The sequence below is a fragment of the Diorhabda carinulata genome, chromosome 1 (genome assembly GCF_026250575.1).
Source record: "Diorhabda carinulata isolate Delta chromosome 1, icDioCari1.1, whole genome shotgun sequence".
Taxonomy (NCBI): Eukaryota; Metazoa; Arthropoda; class Insecta; order Coleoptera; family Chrysomelidae; genus Diorhabda; species Diorhabda carinulata.
Window position 1 is genome coordinate 23,498,526 of NC_079460.1, and position 20,710 is coordinate 23,519,235.

The following is a 20,710-nucleotide window of genomic DNA, read 5'->3' on the forward strand; positions in this document are numbered from 1 at the left end:
GACGCTGTTTTTGCACTGCCCAATTTTTCACATATTTAAATGCCCATGTAGGATCCTTAGAATACTTGTTTTGAAAATGCCGGTTTGTGTTGCAATATCTTTTTTTTTTCAGGCGCCGGTCACCTTCTTCTATTTCTTTCTCTAAGTCAATATTTTTTGGAGTAGTTACCGTCACAGGTAACTACACTACACACTACACACCCACACGAAGGTTATCTTCTAATGATTCTCGTCCTTAGCGTAAAAACATTTAATTGTTGAAAATGATGGATACAAGTCACCGTAAACAGCCTCCATGTCTTTTTAGATTTGTATTGGTGTTAATCCTTCTTTAGTCAAAAATTTTAACTCAATTTAAGACTTTTTTGCAACAACTTGACTGAATTAGAGCTCTACTATAATAAAAAGGATCGAAGTAGCAAGTTGTTAATTTGTGTAGAGCTTCTTGAGATGTGTCACTGATGTGTGAATGAAGATTTTTGTGAATGTACTCTATTTACTTATTAGGCCAAGAATTCATGACCCATTACGTATACCTTAACTAATTATCAATTACGTGAACCAAACAGAAGATTACTATACATGTTTTTTTAATTTTGACGTTAAATATAAAAAATATAGAAAATGCACGTATTTAACAAACTGTTTGGTTAAAACGACTAGAGCTGGTGAAACCAGTGGAACAACCTACTAGACCACTCACGAAAAAAATCTATTAGAAGTACGAGTACTAGGTTTCAACAACTTTCCTTAGGTTTCAACCTAACCAAAATTCCATATTTTCCTAGAAATATTTGAATTTTAAAGGTCCTCATTTTTATTGAAAATAGTTTTCTTGGTAAAAAATGCAGTTTCCATCTTGGAAATTATAGTTTCAAACAAAATTATAGTATATACCGTTAATTTGAGGATTTTCATTTTTGAATATCATACAGGAGTTTGATTGAATCGCCTAAATCTAACTATTTTCTTAGATTTTATTTTATTGGTTTTGATGTAGTTGTTTAATTGCAGGATTTCCATTCCCGAGTGTGCGAGCGGGAGCGTACCCGACGTTGCTCCCTAGTCAGTACGGGTAAGTACCGAAATATTGTCCTTGTTTTGTTTTTGCGCACAACAGTGCAGCACAACTCCCATCACCAATCGATCGTAATGATATTTCTCATATTTTCTAGCTACTTATGTCATGAAGACAGTTGATGATACTAAATCCATTGAATGTATTGACATTTGGCAGACAATGAGAGCCCGAACTTCTCAAACACTAAAATGTAAACAGTTAGTTATTTCGATATGAGTGTTAGTGAGTGTGCGTGTTATATTTTTATTAGTTATTGAGTTACACCATTAAAACATTAGCAGGCGTTCGAAAGTCGTTGGAGAAAGCCCAGGTTTTATATATAAAAAGTGCCCCAACGTACGCTTTGTTCAAACAAATGTCATTTAGTTGTTGGTGCTATAGACGACTATCAAACTTTTCTGTTTCTGAACTAAGGTGCTATTTAACGATGTGCACCTAGTACAGGTCATGTAGCAGTTTCTAAGCTAATTTTCTTATTCGATTCGTGACTTGCTTTGATAGAGAGAAATTCCATAAAATCATCTATTTACTTTTAATTGTAGAAGAATGGCCATTACAGCAGAGTCTTTTTGACTATTTCTTTTTTCAATCTTAGATATTCACTATAATTTTTTTTCGATATTTTACCAATCATGATTCGCTCAATTTGATTGTCAATTTTCTTTCAACATCATTTTTTCAGTTGCTCTTATCGTGTATCTAAAACGATGATATACACTGAACACACTATTTACTACCACCGCTATAGCAACACTGTTTGACGTGATAGTACTAAATAGTAGGTCTGTTTCAATCTGCTAATTTGAACCGTTCTACCGTTCTTCCTATCAATCGAGTATCGAAAAGACAGTCCTGGAAACGCTTCACAAACCTAAGTCGATCGGAACGCAAAATATTAACTGTCCAGTTGGAATACGTAATCTTTATTGCGCAGCATCGTCACCGGTTTTTTAATGGGTTAGAACAACTTATGTTATAATGTGTAATACTTCTATATGGACAGTTTCTATAAGTGGAAGCTGTTCCGACTAAGGAAGACAGAATGCTAACGATTTCTCTATCCTTCCGAGGTACCAGTTTGGTTCTGCGTATTCTCAAGCATGCGCAGTATAGATAAAGTGTCTCGAACGAGAAAGATAATGAATATTGTCGGCACCGTAACGTAGGAAGGGTTTTTTCTCATACGAACTATCCATATAGAAGTATTACATATATGGTTCAGTATAAATATGACCAATGGTTCCAGATATTACAACTTGGGGTATTTTATACATAAAGTTGTTTTGAACAGCGTACGTAAGTAAGCTACAGTTCTACTAACGGTTAAACGAACGCCAATTGCACGATGTCCGCCAACCGAATAGTTTGGATACAATTGATATAACTTGAAATTTTTTCAATGTCCTTCAGTGATTGTATAAATTATCTGACAAAGGTTGAATTAACTAATTTTTGTTTAATCTATTTCAAAATTTTATATATTATAAATGATCAATGGTGGCATATAATGCCACCATTTTGACGCCGCTTATATACTAAAGCGGTTAAACAGAAATTTACTGTTTTTTATAGTTAGATTTGATTAAAATCACATGTACAAATGTCAAAAATTTGTATTTTTAAAAGTTGTGAAATTATCGACTAAATATAATTTCAATTTTATTATTTTAACTTAATAAACAAATTCAGGATATTTATGATCAAAATATCATCACGATAAAAAGTATGCAATATAAATTTTTATACATAGATATCAATGGTTAGAAAGGGTGTTTAAAAAAAATGATCCTGTCTCTAGGATAGATAAAAAACTGGAAAATATTTGGGTTTTACTCAGTAAAAAATTTTCGTAACGCTATTCGTATTAAAGATAAAGGGCGTTGAAGAAAAAAAATTATAGACATTTCTTACGAATTTGCCGCAGCTACTGGCAACGTTTTATTGAAATTATATATGAATGAATTTGTTTTTATGTCCTACTCTCATAGAGGGCGCTAGTTACACGGTTCGTACCAAGTATTATTGAACATAACTTTTTCGATATTAGATTTATTAATCGAAATTTCAAGTGAACTTAAACGTCATCCAATTTTACACCAAAAAAATACTCTTGATAAAACTCGATACTGAATATTTTCATTTAAAACTTATGAAGTAGTAATCGATGCTGGTATAAAGTATTGATAAAATTATTAATTATTCTTATTAACTAGTAAGCAGTAGGTGAATTGAAAATTTTTTGTCGCGTAAATGAGACCATATCAATAAAACGGATACATTTAAAAAAATTGGGCTCTTGTTTCTTGTGAAGTTTCACAAAAATCCAGTCTAACTTGTTTTTAAATGTTAAATAAATATGGGCACTTAGCTATTGAAGGCCTTAGTATGAAACAAACAACAATTTGATGATCATGCATTGCGGTTCAAACTGTTGTGTGTTCCATACTAAGGCCTCCCATAGCTGAATACCCATAATTATTCAACTAATTGGTAGGTTATCAAATTCTACCTGGAAATTTAATTGGTGATATGTACCTGGATTTTTAAGCAATCACTTATTGGCGATATTAGAAGATTTAATGCTAATTTTTTATGCATGGAGGAGCTCAACTGCACTTTGATAGAAGGTGTCGTAATTGGTTGAGTAATTTTCCGAATCGATGGATTGATAGAGGTGCAAAAGCTTCGATTCATTGGCCTCCTCGGTCATGCGATTTTAATCCATTGGATTACACAGTTTGGACGTATCTTGAAGAAAAATTTCATACTGCAGAGGTAAATTCACCTCAAGCGTTTAAAGACACAATTCAACGTCAATTTAATGACCTCATAACTGTCTCTTAACCGTTTGATTTTAGTCTTCTATCTATCCAAAAGACGGGATCACCTGTTTTGAAACACCCTGTATATAAATTTCTCTAATTTCTTATTTCTTAGATCTTTTATATATGATTATGTTTCCAAATCGTCTTAATTTAAGATATATTTAGCTATAAAATAAGTTTTTTTCATAATTTTTGAAAGGCAGATAAAAATGTGACGTTTCGACTACTTTCAATATTTATCAATTTTTATCTGCCTTTCAAAAATTATAAAAAAAATCAATCAAAGAGACCTTAAATTGAGATGATTTAGAAACATAATCCTATATTTATATACAGTGAAATAAAAATCTGGAAGCTATACAAAATATACAAAAAGTAGATTTGGAATTTTATTTTTCCGTTTTAATAATATTATATTGTCCCATTATTGTAATATACGAGGAAGGACCCAAAATAACCAGAATTTTAAAAAAATTATACTCAATTTAAAATTTTTCATGTTATCCCTTACAAAACACTCCATTACTATTAATACATTTGTTCCACCGGTGCTTACTCTGTTCAAAATATTTTTTCTACTAATCTGTAGAAATTTCTGATAGCTCCTTCCCCATTATTTTCTTTACCTTTTCATTAATATGATATTGGTGTCTTTTTATGCCTATTTTCATGTATGGAATCAAGATAAAATCACACGGGGCCAGTTCAGGCAAGTAAGGTGCGTGGGAAAGCGTAACTGTACCATTATTAACCAAAAACTGTCGAACGAAAATAACTGTGTGTACAGGTGCTTTTTTATGGAAGAACCAGTATTTTGCCACAAATCGAGACTCTTTTGACGAATCTGTGTGAATTTTTTTGTTATTAATCGAAAATTTTAAAACATTCGTTCGAGTTTTTCCATCATAAGCTATTTTCAGCATAAAAAAAATTTTACCGAGCAGAAAATAAAAGTCATAGCTGCACATAGTTCACTGAAACTTGGCATTATAAGAAAAGAATTATCATATCATAAAAACGGTAAATTTGACAACATTTGAATGAAGACAATATTTTTAGGATGTGAATTGTAAAAAAAGTATTCGTTGTTCCATTTAGCCCATTCAATATTCACTCGTACAAAGTCATCTCATAATCATCATCGAAAGAGATCGTTGCAATATGAATATCCTTCTTTTTCAATAGATCTATTTGCCTGTTAGAGACCATATTAATTATGTACGAGGTAAGATCAAAAAATACGATTAATGACTTTTTATAGCAGCAAATAATTGAGCTGCATCTACGAGGTACGAAATTCAATTGACGAGACGAGACAACAAAGTAGTAATACTCCGAATACTATTAAACAGTGTCCAATTCCATTGAAGGGGATGATAGTATGTGACGAAAATGGTTTGTCATTCCTTTAAAACTGGCGACAGAAGAAAACATTTCCAAACAAGAGATGTATACACTAAAGGTGTTGATAAGTAAAAATGTATTAAAAATGAAATATTTTACTATCGAAAATCACTATTTCACCTTGCGTTTAGCAGGCCCATTGAATACCAAGATCCTCTCTTCGATTTTTGAGGAAATGGTAAGACCCAAAGAGATTGAATTCTACTAAGATTGCTAGAAAGTTTGTGACGCGATTTACGAAGTAAGAGACGTCTAAAATGAGCCAACGGTTTATTTTTTCATCTTGAAAATGCGTCGTACTACAGGTGTATCCGGTTCTGCTTTATTAACCAGATTTAGTACCATGGAACTTCTGGTTTGATATGTTACACCTCGGTAATTAGGTATTTAGCAGATACCTTCGCTTCATTTACATTGATAAAAATTCACAGAGTATTATTCGTAATATACAAAAAGATATCAATTAGTCACTTATAGATATATACACATTTTGGGGAACTTTTCAATCACAAAAAAAGGACATTGAAAAAATATTTTTTAAAGTTCCAATGGAACGTCGGGACGGCTGGCGGACTACAGTCTTAATGTTTGCTGTGAGGTTTTCCGTTTTTTTTTATTTTGGGCTGATTATATTTTAATGTTCGTTTAATATTTTTTGACAGTAACTCTCGACTGCAGTGTAACACTAATGCGACACTAACTGATCGATGTCGATGTTGCTTGGTTGCATTAACCTTAAATCGTGTTACAATGCAGCCGGTGGTGGAGGTCCAGGAAGTGATGGTAAAAGAAAAGGACCCCACAACTTTCCTATAAATAAAGGATATCCAGGCATTTGTCTCATTTTTATAATAATCAAAAATATTGAAAAAAATTATTTTTAAAAGGTCACGGTGTAATTTCATAACAATTAAGTAGAAACTGAACAGTAAAAATATAATAAATAAAACAAAATTCATCCAATCCATCTTCTATAATTTTATTTTTTTTTTATTAATTTTTCAAAACAAATGTCCATAATTTTTGACATCACAATGAATCGCGATGACTAGATGAAATCAATATCTTAGTATAGAAGAAGAATATTCACAAAAAAGTGAAGTACAATATACGAGGGTGGTCCAAATACAAACCGAAATCCTTGAATAAACGTGTCGTAAAAGTGGATGCACTGGATGTTAGACTGATCTGTTATGAAGCGTTAAAGATAGCCGGGACCACGTAACCTCGCTTTTACCGGATTCGTGACGAATGCTTCTCCAAGATTCAAGTGTAAGATCAGGCAGAGGAGCGGCTATTCTAGAAAGTACTGCTAGAAATGGTGTCAAAACTTGTCCATTGTTTTCATTTCCGGAAAAAGAGAGTAGCGTAGTGCTAAATATGGCGAGTGAAGCTGATGTCGATAGACATGAAGACTATTGACTTACAAAAATAGTGGATCATTAGCGTTTCATAATCTTGAAGAAAAAAGTCAATTTTGCTCCTGTCTGTATCCACATATTTTTTCACAAACGTTTCAGCAAGCTGACAATGGTCTGTTTATACGAACACTTTTTGAACAGTTTAATTAGGACATCCAGAGCGTTCCTCATCCCCAAACTGACACATTCCTATTTTTAACTACTTGTGAACAAAATTACGCTTTACACTACATTATTACTACAAATTCATTGGTCTTGTTTCAAGTTAGATCTTTATCCAGATACATGTTTCACTACAGATACTACAAACAGGATTACACTGAAGCGGCTCTAGTAGCACACTCAAAATTTGAAACTTCTCAAGAATTTATTTTACTGGATGTTACCTATGAAAACGTCAGTGTTGTAGTAAAATTCATTTTGGGAGACCAACGAAGTACTATTGAGCAAGTAGTTCACGAACGGCTCGGTTACCGCAAAACTTCTGAATTTTGAGCAGAAATACGTACGCTAGGAAGTTTTCAAGCGTCTTCTACAATGGTGTGAAGAGAAGATTTATTGTACCCAATATTCGTCACATACGGTGTTGGGTATACCACTACAGTCCGGAAAATGAACGCGTGTCTATGTCGTGTCTATGTCTACACTGTTAGCGGGTAAGTTGTCGTGTTCCATGTTTTATGACATGAGAGGAGTGATTGGGGTTCTTATTCTCACTAAACAACGACCTGTGAAGGCACAGAATTATAGTAATCTCCTTAGAAGCACGGGAAAACCAGTCTACATATAATATTCCAATCCGTAGTGCGATATTGCTGCAAGGCAATGCCAGACCTGGCAGACAAAACATTGGTATACCCTTCCTAATGTCCCGATTTTTCACCATGCGACTATTATTTATTTGGTCCATTGAAAGAGGCACTTGGAGGACTGGGATTCGAAAGCAATACGGAGGTAGTATCCTTAGGTGACAAGCTTAGAGATTTTTACGATGAAGGCATTCGAAAGCTTCCGGAGATGTGGCAAAAGTTTATACAGTGTGACGGAGACTATCTAGGAAAATTTCAGCTCTGTAACTTGATAATAAAACTTTTTATAGCAAAATTCCGGTTTATATTTGAACCATCCTCGTAATAAACAAAGAAATGGCGAATAGAAAACAAACATACAACAGAACATTGGATTAATTTGAAGATGAAAGGTACGAACAAGGTATTATGAAAGAAAGGTATAGACTGGAATACCTATGTATAAAGAAGAATTTGAAAGAAGGACAATAGAATGAGGAATAATGTAAATAGATGTTTCAAATTAGGATAGCAGAGAGAATGAAGATTGCCAAAAAAAATAATATAAGGAAGTCAATATTAACAAAATAAAAATTATGAAGATGAAAAATAATCGATTCGTGGGAAAGTTAAATTACATTGAATACAACTACTTGAGGTACCATAAATAACAATAGGTGTTTAATAATGAATTGTTTGTGATCTGCTTAGTTTCTACTTGAAAATAAAAATTAAACCGTTTTCAAGTTTACGTCTCATGTATCTTGAGTACTGGTGATTGTTATATTGGACAGTTTTCAAATACTTAGTAATTATCAGTTATGTGAAAAGTTTTTTGTTTATTTTCATCTAGTCCATCTCTGTAAATATTGTCCTTCTGCTATTAATAGATGAAAGACTTGTCAGGCTCAAATTTATGACTCACTTTTCTTAAATCTTTGTTTAAATTAAACTCCTGATGCAGCTAATTTACCCAAAAAAACAAATTTCTAAATTTAGACAGTCTTAAATAAATTTCAGCAGTCACACTCACTGCACATAATTTTTAGAAACAATTTCGAATGTTTTAAGAACTGTCCATATGGGAAACATTATGGGTTTTTTTTGTTGAATTACCATCACTACTAAGTTGCGAGTGAGGTATTTGTGTGCTTGAGCGATGGAGTGCATTTTTTTCAATTCGGTACGCGGATTTAAAAGCACATAGAGATCCAAGTCACCCCACATACAAATAGATGCAGAGAAAATAAACAACACTGAACATTTTGCTCTGAAGCAGTGGCGGATCTAGAATTTGAGTTTGGGGGGGGGGCAGAACAGCAAAAAATTTTGTGAAAGGACCGCTGACTCATTTACGTGCGTCCTTAATAGTGCGCGTTCATTTCATATACGTAGCGGAGAAAAAAATCAAAATACTTTATGTTGTTGGATTGCTGACAAAGTAAATGTAATTTAAGACATTATACATAATTTAGACATTATAAGTGTTAAAACGTTAACGGGTATCATACAATTGAAGAACCTCCTCCGTAGATCCGCCACTGCTCTATAGAAACATTATTAATTATATATCTCATTAAAATTATGGAAAAATATTTATTTTTAGGCCGTTAAATGAAGTTGATATTAAATAGTTCCAACCAATTTATTAGAAAGTATGTGATGTTACTTTTTAGATGTCTCTTTGTGCTGGTCGTTTTTTTTTTAGGTAGTTGCGTAGGTATTTTTGACACACTAGTATTTTTGAATTTCTCTAATAGCACATTGTTATACACTGAACCTTTTTACTACCTTAATATTGCAGAACCAATTTAAATGTTTGACAATATTTCGCTTCGGGCAATTTTAGTGTGTCACTAGTTTTTATTTTGGGTTTGAGTTTATTTATTTAATCCATACAATGAAAATTTTATAAAATACAGTGTTCAACATATTCTAATAACAAAATAAAATAAAATAAAATAATATTACAGTTTTGACTATAAATGAGGTGTTGCCATTGGAATGGGATAGAAAATGACTTTTGCGTATGTTTTTGGGAATATCTCTGCAATTAAAAATAAAATTATAATTTTCTCCACGGTATACTACAGTATTATGAATGCATGAGTCGTAAGTTGCGTCGTTTTTTTTACTCTGGATGTGTTCATGAAAAATATTAAAATTTTTATTATGGATATACTCGTAAAATAACACATTCATTTGTGTAATAAATATCACGCTTTTATGCGGTATTAATTGAAGACATAAACAAAACCTCACTTTCACAAACAACTATACTGAAACAAAATGTCCGATAAAATCAGAATTTAAATCGCCATCCGAAAGGCATGCTTGCATATTTCATTGTGAGTTTATTTTAGCGTACACTTAAAAGATTTATAGTTGAGAAGTGAATTTTATTCAGGGGGTAGAAAATAATTAACCCACCCAAAAATCACTTATATCTCAAAAACGTCAGAAGATATAAAAAAGGTCCCAACAAAAAAATTAGGCAATCAAATTTTCTATAAAAACGTCTCGAATCACTTTTGACGTATTTGCAGTATAAATCGAGATATTTCCAATAAACGATCGAAATTTATTGCTCAGCCGGGTATTCTATTGAAAAATTTTAAAAAATCGGAAAAAACGAATTTTGAAACTTTTTTTTAATTTACATATACTTTCAACGACAGATCTATTGTTTTTTTAATTTTTTTAAAAGTTATTATTTGTATTTTTTTCACATATTTTTTTCATCAAAAATTAAAAAAAAATTATTTTTATAACAGACTCGAATTTATACCCCCATAAAAGTATACATTCACCTGAAATTTACCTGTTCTGTTCAGAAAGCGAGAGAAATATATGTAGCTTGTCTTTGTTACTCTGAGCAACTAGATGCGTGCGCATGACCAAACCAACTAACCGGCTGAGCAATAAATTTCGAATTTTCATTGCAAATATCTCGGTTTCTACTGCCAATACGTCAAAAATGATTCCAGACGTTTTTATAGAAAATTTTAGTGTCTACATTTTTTGTTTGGACCTTTTTTTTATATCTTTTCACGTTTTTGAGATATTTTCAATAGTGTTTTGTGGTTTGTTATTATTTTCTACCCCCTGAATAAAATTCGACATTTTTTAATTATAAATCCTTTAAATGTATGACTAAAATCAACTGAAAAATTCAGGCTTGCCTTTTGGATAGCAATTTAAATCTTAATTTTATCGGACTATGTTGCTGGTATTTGATTTGTTATGATTTTTCACTAAATAATTCCATACAAAAGCGAGAAATGATTCAAATATAGATTTAATTTTTAAACATAATAATAAGTTCCTAAATACACCGGAAAATGTGGAATAGATCAAATTTTATCTGCTAATCTGACATAGCAACTGATTCTGGTGAATTGGTATGAAGCTATTTGAGAACGAATTCACTTATTGTTATGAAATATAACAAAATCAAGGCTAATAGTTACCTATATACATATAATTATATAACGTGTCCAATTTTCAGTACTTATAGGATTATCCTTCTTAGATTCCTTACAATTGACAATTTCCTAAAAGTTTAATCAGTAGATCAAATTCACTTTTATCTATTTTCGTAAATATTTTAATTACGTATTAAAGCTATTTTTAATATTTTAATCGACTATGGTGTTCACGTCATCTATTTTCAGTTATGGAAAGAGTTGTTCAGATCAAATATTGATGGACGGCTGTTATTTTTAACATTATATGTAATTACATTAATTTAAAATCCAATGTCATCAAACTAAAAGCAACAGGGTTTATGTTTAATTTCTCATTACAAACTTTATTATTATGAATATTGCCGTACACTTAAACAGTGGCGCGTAAAATGTTGGCAGTAACATAAATGCGTAGGTGTTCCAAAACCATCTAAAATGTCACCAGTGACAAGGCAAAGAATGCTAACAGCTGCTTTTGGAGAGACTAAAAAGAGACAAAACTATACGTCTCGACGGAGGGCACGAGAAAACACTTTTAGATTCTCAAAATAAAATCTGATTAATAATTTGATGAAAGCCGTTCGTTCATTTATTCTACTGTGCGTTTTCACGATCACCTAAGTAATTCAATATACAGGATGAAGCACGTATTAAAATATTACATATTCTACAAACAAGTAAAAACGTCGGTGCACTATCAGCGCGAGAGAATAAAGCGCATTTTCACCGTCAGAAATCAGTGAATATATTTACAAAAATACTAATTTACGAAAGGATGTTTCCATGAAAAATAATACAAAAAAAATATGAATAATTCAATTTATTTAATAATTTTTTCTTCATTATCTCTTGACAATTTTCATATTGATTGGTACATGAAATGAAAAATATAGATAGTTTTTATAAGCGGAAGCTGTTCCGACAAAGGAAAACAGAAAAGGTATTGAGAAAAATTTTATTTAATTATTCACATTTATGTCGTATATGTGGTGCGGTTCACGAGTTCTTAACCTAACATAGAAAAAAAGTTATAAATAAAACAAAACCTGTGATTATTTTTCAATACATCTGAAAAAAATCACTATAAAAATATGATACATTTTTAGAGACAAATGTTCGTATTCGAAATACATGGAGTATGCTCGATCTCTGTGAAGCCACATATGTGTACAGTAACCAGTCGGCAACGCTTTCTCTACCCTCCGTGGCTCCAGCTCGGTTTTGCGCATTCTCAAGCATGCGCAGTATAGATAAAGTGTCTCGGATGAGACAGAAAATGAATCTTGTCGGCACCGTAAAGTAGATACGTTTTGTTCCATACCAACTTTCCGTATAGGAGTATTACATATATACTCAAATGACATGAATTGACGTCCATTGAAGTCGATTAACGCCTATTGTCATTTGATGTTAATCGATGTGTTTTGACGTCGGATTTGAGGTCATTTGACCAATGGGATCACATGCTAGTTAATTTAACTAATTTTTTTTCTAATAATTCCTAAAATTTGTTCCGTTTCGGCACATCTACAGCAATACAGGAATTAAATGCAAAGAACCCACGCCTCCTACATGATTAGTGTTAGGATATGTCGCTGCAATAGAAGTCGGACGAACAAAATGCCTGGGGAACGTCCATAAATCCTTTAACTCGGCTAAAAGGGGAATAAGTTCAAATACTACGCTGAACCACGTGACGTAATTTTTTTTCAGATTCAATTTTGTGATTTTATTTGGCATACAATAAATGCTAATTTCCAGGAAAAATCATGAATAAATTGGTTAAAAAATAATGAACTGTTAATAAATTAATTTATTTGATAGCTGAAGCCACCATTTGAGTCAGATTGTTTATAAATATCAGAAATTTACAAATATAATATATAAAACAAAAATAAATGTTATTCATTAACAATGAAATATTTTCTTAATAAATATTTAATAGAAAACGTAAAATATTGTGAAATAAAACCACGTAGCGTCAAGTAGGGGGGATAGCTCATGGAAAAGGCTACGTACAGGAAGGGAGGGGATCCAAAAGGACTATAATATAACCACGTGGTTTATGTAGGTTCCCTAGTAGAAGCGCATTTTTTTGTAAAATAAATGGGCTAAAAACATGTAAATGGGGATATGAGACACACATAGGGTGAATTTACAGATGAAATAAAGAAGTTACAAAAAATTCGAATAAACTTCCTGCAATTCCAAATCTATTACTAGAAGAATTTTTTAATGTCAAGAATTTCATTATTTTAGTATATTTTTTTATTTTGGGGATAACCAGACTTATGTGGTGCTAAATCTAGTCTCTAAAGCCTTGTTAGCAGACTAACAAGTTGTAACGGGTTCGAATTTTTTTTAACATATCAGATGAACGCCTTGTATGTGTTGGGAATGATACATAAAAGTCAATTTCTCCAATATCATCATTGCTTATTAAGAAATTACTTAATATTTTTCAGTTTAGTTTAGGGAGGCTTTTTATTTCCACAAATATACAATTTAAATTATCAAATTATTCATAAAATTAGATTATGTTATTCTTACTTCCTAATTTGCACTTCTTTTAAGATCCATATTTCCTTGATTAATCCACAAAATTTTTTTAAATCATATTCTTATTTTCCTCCTATCTTAACAATTTTGAAAAAAATTTTACTAATACTGTTCTTTCACCAAATTTTTTTCATTTTACTTATTATTGTCAATATAATGTTACTTTCATGACAGTTAACCTAATTCCCTGTCACTGTCAAATAAATCAGCACTTTTAAAAACAATTTTCGAAATTTATATTCAATAATATATTCAAAATAAAATTTTTTTTAAACTAATTAAATCCAAGCAACAATGTTGAGACTTAAAAAATATTTTTTGCTCCTCGTATTTCAAAATCTGTTTCCTCCAAATAGGTTCTTAACCTCACTTTTTTTGTCGCTTTCAAACACTGAATTATTCAGGTTAGAATTTTTTTTTTATTTTTGTGAGTCTATTTTTGATAATTCGACGTGTCGAGCAGCCCTGAACAGGGAGCTGTGGTGACAAAATTGTATCTATATTTAAAATCAAGTGTCAAAACGACTTAGCCGAGCGCGTGCTAAAGCAAAAGATAAAATAATTAATTTTCTTCAGTTATTTTCGGAGATAGATCACTTACGAAGTAAGTCTAATGGTGACGTATTTTGAAGCGTTTGAATGATTCGAGTATAAAACAAATATCCGCCTTCTCATAAAATAATTCACTTCCGATTTCCACATCATTCTAAATAACTATCACTATATATATAATATTAAGGGATGAATTTATTTTATATCATAATCCAGATTATTATTAAAATGGAAATTCTACAAAGATTGTTCACAGCTTGCAAGACGGATAGTAGTAAGAATGGTCATCGTCTGAAAGTTAGGTTATGTAAATAAATCATTTTTGTAGATAATAATTCAGTCTATATGTCTTTTGTTTCAATTATTATCTTCACGATAACACTTACATTTTAAAGAAAAAATAATAATATTAGATATTAAGTACCAGTATTTCATAATTGAACTTTATGCAATTTAGTTTTATATTATATCGGCCGTTTAATTTACAATTGTACAAATTATGGAGTGTAGAGAAGGAGGAACATCTCTTATGGACGGTACGTTTAAAATATGGTCTGAATTCTGTAGGGATAATACGTGGCGCTGTTTGTACTATGGGATTGAGATCTGAAGTTAAACACTTACTATATCTGAAACTAGCTTCAGATTCTATAAACTAACGAAAACAGAATATTATGTAGGTGGTGAAAAGAATTAAACAACATTTAAAAATATTAAAAAAATAGTAAAAAAAGAATACAAAAAATCATGGTGAAAACTTGTTGTATTTCTGGATGTATAAGTGGTTCTTTAAAAGATCGTGGAATTCGTTCATCTCAAAATATAAAACAAGCAAGTCTCTTTGGAATACCAAAGGTAAGTATGTAAGTAATGTATAAGAAATTATCAAAGTTGTCACTGACGTTTGATTATATTCATGTGAAAAGCTGTGCAATCCTTAATATCTTATTAGATTTTTATTTTTTATTAAGAACTTGATATATTTCTGTATCTGCTTGCATAAGCTAATTACCAATGATATTTTAACAAAACTATAATTATTATATTTGTTGCGGATAGAGTTCAATGTTTTATTTCTATGAACCAAAATGTTTTATTTTCAATTATTTTATTATTCTTATTGATATTTTTATATGACTATAACTATTATATTAGTTGCTAATGAAGTTCAATATTTTATTTTTATCAACCGAAATATCTTTTTTTATTATTCTATTATTTTTATTGATCTAATTATATCGCTATAATTATTATATTCGTTACGGATAAAATTCAATATTTTATTTTAATCAACCAAAATGTTTTTTTATACTATTTCATTATTGTTACATGATTCTACTTTTTTTTCATATTAGAATATAAGTATTATCTAAACCAAAAAAATGGCTAAATAATAAACTTAATTTAACGACATTCTGTTTTGTTAATCGTTTCATTATTTTAATACTACTAATTTCATTATCACGGTGCATTATTTAAAGCATTACTATACAGTTATTTTCAAATCAGCGCGTAAAATTCAAGCGAATACCCTCTATAATCAGCGCCACCTATTTTCCCATCAAAAATCAGCTCACATTTTTTAACCCAGAGATGTTCCTCCTTCTCTACACTCCATAGTACAAATAATTTACTCCAGCTCATCATGTTGAAAACAAAAAGAGCAGACGCGGCCACCTCTATTTAAATGATGGGTATTCATAAGTAATTTCATCAATATATAAGTACTATACAAATAAATATCAGAAGTAGCAGTTTTAGTTTGTGAAAAAGAAATTATTTAATGAAAAAACTTCATACAAACGGACCTATCAAAACAACGATTTCGATTCATGCGCGGTTGAAAAATTTACATCTTAGACACCTGTCAAAAATTGAAAAGTGACAGATATTTATTTAAAAAACAATGTATGTGAAGATATTTATCCCTATGATTGAATCAGTTTCTTATTTGTCATTTTTTGAGTACATTTTTGTCTTTTTATCATCTTATAAGTGAAACATGCTTTATCTTTAATTAGTTATAACTTCCGAAGAAGCTATCTACTATCCAATAATATTCGTAGTCTTTAATTTAATCATCGCTAACAAGTGTAAAAACTTTATAAGTGTGTTAACAAGAAACATGGATAGCACCGATATTTCAAGTGATGAGAGTAAAACATTAACTGCAAATGGTTTGATCAATGGAGATAAAAATAACAATACTCTCGAACGTAATGATTCCGACATGGAATTCACTTGTGAGGAGTCAGTGAGCACCGATTCTATCGATAGAACTTTCGATTATGTCGAAATTAAGGTGCGTAAAATGAAAATTTCCACACGTAATAAAAAGCGGAAAATTTCCATTGTATCAGACTCCGAATCTGAACCAGAAACCTACCAAAACTATTTGCATCAAAGACGGAATAAGCGATTCATGAAACGATTTAAAAGATCAAGAATCGGTTATAACAGTGCCGAAGACCGCCGAAGAGCCTACGAGTGTGCGTATACGCTCCTTCAGTTGAGAAATGGAATCGTTGATTTCAATGTTAACGAACAATACCAAAATACTATTTTGAACTGTGCTCTGAAGAAATTATGCTTGGGAGAAAATGGAACTCAAGTGATTAAGTTGAACACCGACAAACTTCTCGATCTTATACCACCTGATCTTAGAGATATTTACTGTGCAATACAACTTATCAACTTGAAGAAGAAAGTTCAGTGAATGTTGTATTCCATCAAAATAATTAGTATTAATATTGAATTCTTTCTCGTGTCAGTATGTTTTGAAGTGTTATTTGAGTTTCTTATTGACGTTGTTAAGGTGATTAGTGAGGTTAGAATTTTTCACATTAAAATCATACCTTGTACATTTAGGAGAAACTTGATGTTCTGATAGACAGTAGTGATACAAATTTTCATATTAATTGCTGGGATACAGTAAGTTTACACTTTAAGACTCATAAAAATCGTTGAACTTTTTACTAGTACCTCAAAATTATCGTTTTTATATTCCACTCTCAAGTACTTACATAAGAAAAAATTACAGCATATGAATTATCTTTATATTAATCTTAACACCCATATTTTTACCTTCTTATTATTAGAGAGGTTACTATTAGTTATTAAAAAAAACCTTAAAACTATCTGAACTTTTTACTTATACTTGTACATGTACACTGTTCAAACCTAAAATTTAAATGCACTGGGTGGGCAATTATGAAGGGTCGTCGGCCACATCTAAGAAACGGATCAAATTTGAGCTGCAGGGAAACAAATTATAACAAAAGGGGTCCTGAGAACCAGGTGGAAATTATTTTCAGAATTTTAGATCCACCACTAGAGGGCAAATATAGAATAAATAAGCAAAATTTCCTTTAAAAAATTCTGCGGGTTTTTTATTTTACAATTTTTAGTCTATTTCTTCAGATATGAGGTGGGGGAGATTGGTAACGTTGTTATAAAAAATGCTTATAAGTTAGGTTCTGCTTAGCCGATAACAAAAAAATGTGTTGTCGTAGTGGGATTGTGGCAACATTGAACACCAAAGTGTACTAACTCTAATATATTCCCAGCAAATATTTATGTATTCATCGTCTGGGAATTGGGTATTAAGGCGATTCAAATTTCGTTTTAAATAATAAGGTTATTGATTATATAATATTTCTATCAGGCGTTAATTCGAATATTGATTTGAAGTTTCGTAGTAGTAAATAGAATCATTTTGGACACAGGACAAACAAAATTGATGGTTGAGGAATAATTTCAAATACAAACCAGAATATCAAATTATAAGTAGGCTGTTAGTAAATTGTCCCTTCTGTTTTAAAATTAAACAAATATAAAAAGTATAAGAAATTGAAGTTCTTTTCTCATCGGTCTTCAATTGATTTCACAAGTTGCGATTAAATACTTTTGTGCTCCAATTCAGTTCTACCTCTCGAATATCCTTCAAAACTGCATCCAACCATTTTATCTCTGGTCTTCTTCTCCTTCTTGTACCTCCTTCTTCTTGAATTACTCTTTTTGCAAATCTATTTCGTACTTCCTTCTAGTATGTCCCAATCATCTTACTCTTTAAGCTTTTGTGTAGGTTGTTATTGATGGGTATTTATACAAATTCAGTTCTTCGTTAGTTCTTCTACATAGTCCTTCACTTGTTTTTCTTCCCCCAAACCAATTTTGTTTTCTCAGAATTACTTTTCGCTATATTCTAATTTCGGCTGTTCTAGATAACTCCTTTGATTTAAACAATTTACTTTTAACGATCTCACGGCATTACTTTCTTTGGCTATTCTCTTATTTATTTTATATCCGTTTTCCGTTTTTATTTGACAGTGCTGCTTCCAGGTAATCGAATTCACAAATTTTCTCTATCTTAAATTTTTTGTTTTTTTCCCGCTTACATCCCTATTTATTCTATTTAATCAATCATATTCTGTTTTAGCACCATATAATTTTCTCTTGGTTTATTCTTAATCCATAATTTCTTATTGTCTCTCTTAGTTTACAGAATGTTCTTTCCGTTTCTTTTTTTGTTCTGGTTATTTAAACTAAATCGTTTGCATATGCAATTATTATTAAGAAATGTGCAAACGGCGAGATTTTTTCTTTAAATACGCCCTCTAGTGGTCGACCTAGTTTCTGTGTTTGTCGAGGACACTTTTGTTATAATTTTTTTCTCTGAACTTATCCCTGAGATAAAGCCGACGGCCGTAGTTAGTTGCCCTCCCCCCAGTACAGGGTACTCACGTCAGTATAATTGAATATAAAAAATATATCCGCTTGCTAAAAGTACTTGTAGAAGGGTTAATCATAAATTTCTGCATCAGTTTAGCATATGATTCATCTCAGAGTTAATTTTATGATTTGAGGTTCTCTTATTAAAAAGTTGTTGGACTAATAAACTTCTAATTATTTTCAATTTTTTATCATTATTTGTCATGAATTGTCAATTGAATACTATTTGTTTTATAATACAATATTTTTTTTCCGATTTATTGTTTAATCTAAAACTGCTGTTGTATGTTTATTTTGTATGAAACGAAATTTTAGTTGGAATGTGCGAAATATTATTACGTGGGCGTTAATTCTCTCTAGAATAAGGTGCGCGCGATAATCCTGTTCTATCCCGTATAAGTGAGATTGGAAGAAAAGATCTAGCACGGCCACGGCCCAAACGGGACGCTTGGGTCAATAGTGTCCCGGTATAGGGGTTGGAACGGCGGCGCAATCGTCATTAACCGCCAACTTAGTCCGGATTTGCGCGAAGATTATCCAATAGCGACGTTATAACCCAAAACAGAACCGCCTTCCGTATCTAATGAACTGAGCAAATTAAATACTAATCAAACCTTCTTTGATTGGTATTGATAGTCACTTTGTATAATGGGTAGTAAAATTTACTAAAAAAAAACATCAAGCAAAGAAACGAGTTTTTTTCTCCATTCGACAGTAACAAATTCTTAGCTAAGCAATTTCTTTTATTCACCCATGCTCGTGTTGTAATCTCAATTTTATCTTATAATAGCATTCAAAATAATTCACACATTTTTTCCGAACATAATTTCCCAAAAAATCAAACTGAAAATTGTTTTTACATCAAATGTAAAGGGTAAAAAAATATTTTGAACACGTCAACTTCATAAATTATAAAATAACTATTATTGATTTTATTTTTTTTTATTCAATTTATTGTGCATGTGACAAGTACGGCCATTAGCACGAGCTATAATACATTATATATATATATATATATATATATATATATATATATATATATATATATATATTAGACAGTTTGGTTAAAAAAACTTACAACAAAATACAATTATATTTTATTGATAAGCCCAATTAAAGCACAATTTGTGAAATAGTATTAGGATAACCCTTAAAAAATCAAGTGTGTTTTTGTATCAAAACTAGAACGCTTGAGTGACGAATCGATTGAATACGGCCGCAATATTTTTGGAAACCACTGCTTGATCGTTAATGAGCATTATCAATGTTGTTATAAAATTTTTGAGTATTTATCAATGTTCGAGAGCTATTCAGATATAAAATTGTTTGCTAATTCCAGAGCAAAAACAATTCAGTTAGAAAAGTTGAGTCAAAATCGTGACATTTTGAAATATTAAATATTTGAAACGTCACAATCGAATCCATATATATCCATGGCAACGTGATAAAGTGAAAAGTAAAGCACATGGGATGTCTCTTCAGTATAATGTTGTACTGATTAGTTGGCATCAATCAGATGATCATCTATCATCTAATAACCATGTTATTACATATTTAGGGTCCTGTTCCAGGCCGTAGATTTTCCAGTAGTGGTTCCGATATTCTAAGAACTTTTGCAGCACAATGTTTAAAAGCAAACGCATAAGTTGTTAATAAAACTATTGGCTCATTTTACGTGTATTAATAATAATGGTGAGCCCCTTTTTGTGTCGGTCAGTGTATATCTGGAATACATTCGATATATCAGCTAGAGAGTCTGGAAACCAAATTAGTACTGAAATACAACAAACCAACAACAGGAAGTCATAAAATTTAGAATAGAATATATGAAATTATTTTACAAGAAAAACGGGTTACGTACTGAACAATAAAAAGATTGTTA

The 20,710-nt window shown here is 31.1% G+C and overlaps 1 protein-coding gene across 1 annotated transcript in view; it reads left to right on the forward strand.

Moving 5' to 3' along the window:
- Positions 1 to 20,710, forward strand: part of LOC130896252 (RNA-binding protein 24-B-like) — a 50,149-nt gene that overhangs the window by 12,767 nt on the left and 16,672 nt on the right. Inside the window, exon 3 of the mRNA XM_057804217.1 lies at positions 1,015 to 1,075. Within this exon, the coding sequence (XP_057660200.1) occupies positions 1,015 to 1,075 (61 nt within the window). The remainder of the gene's footprint in view (positions 1 to 1,014; positions 1,076 to 20,710) is intronic.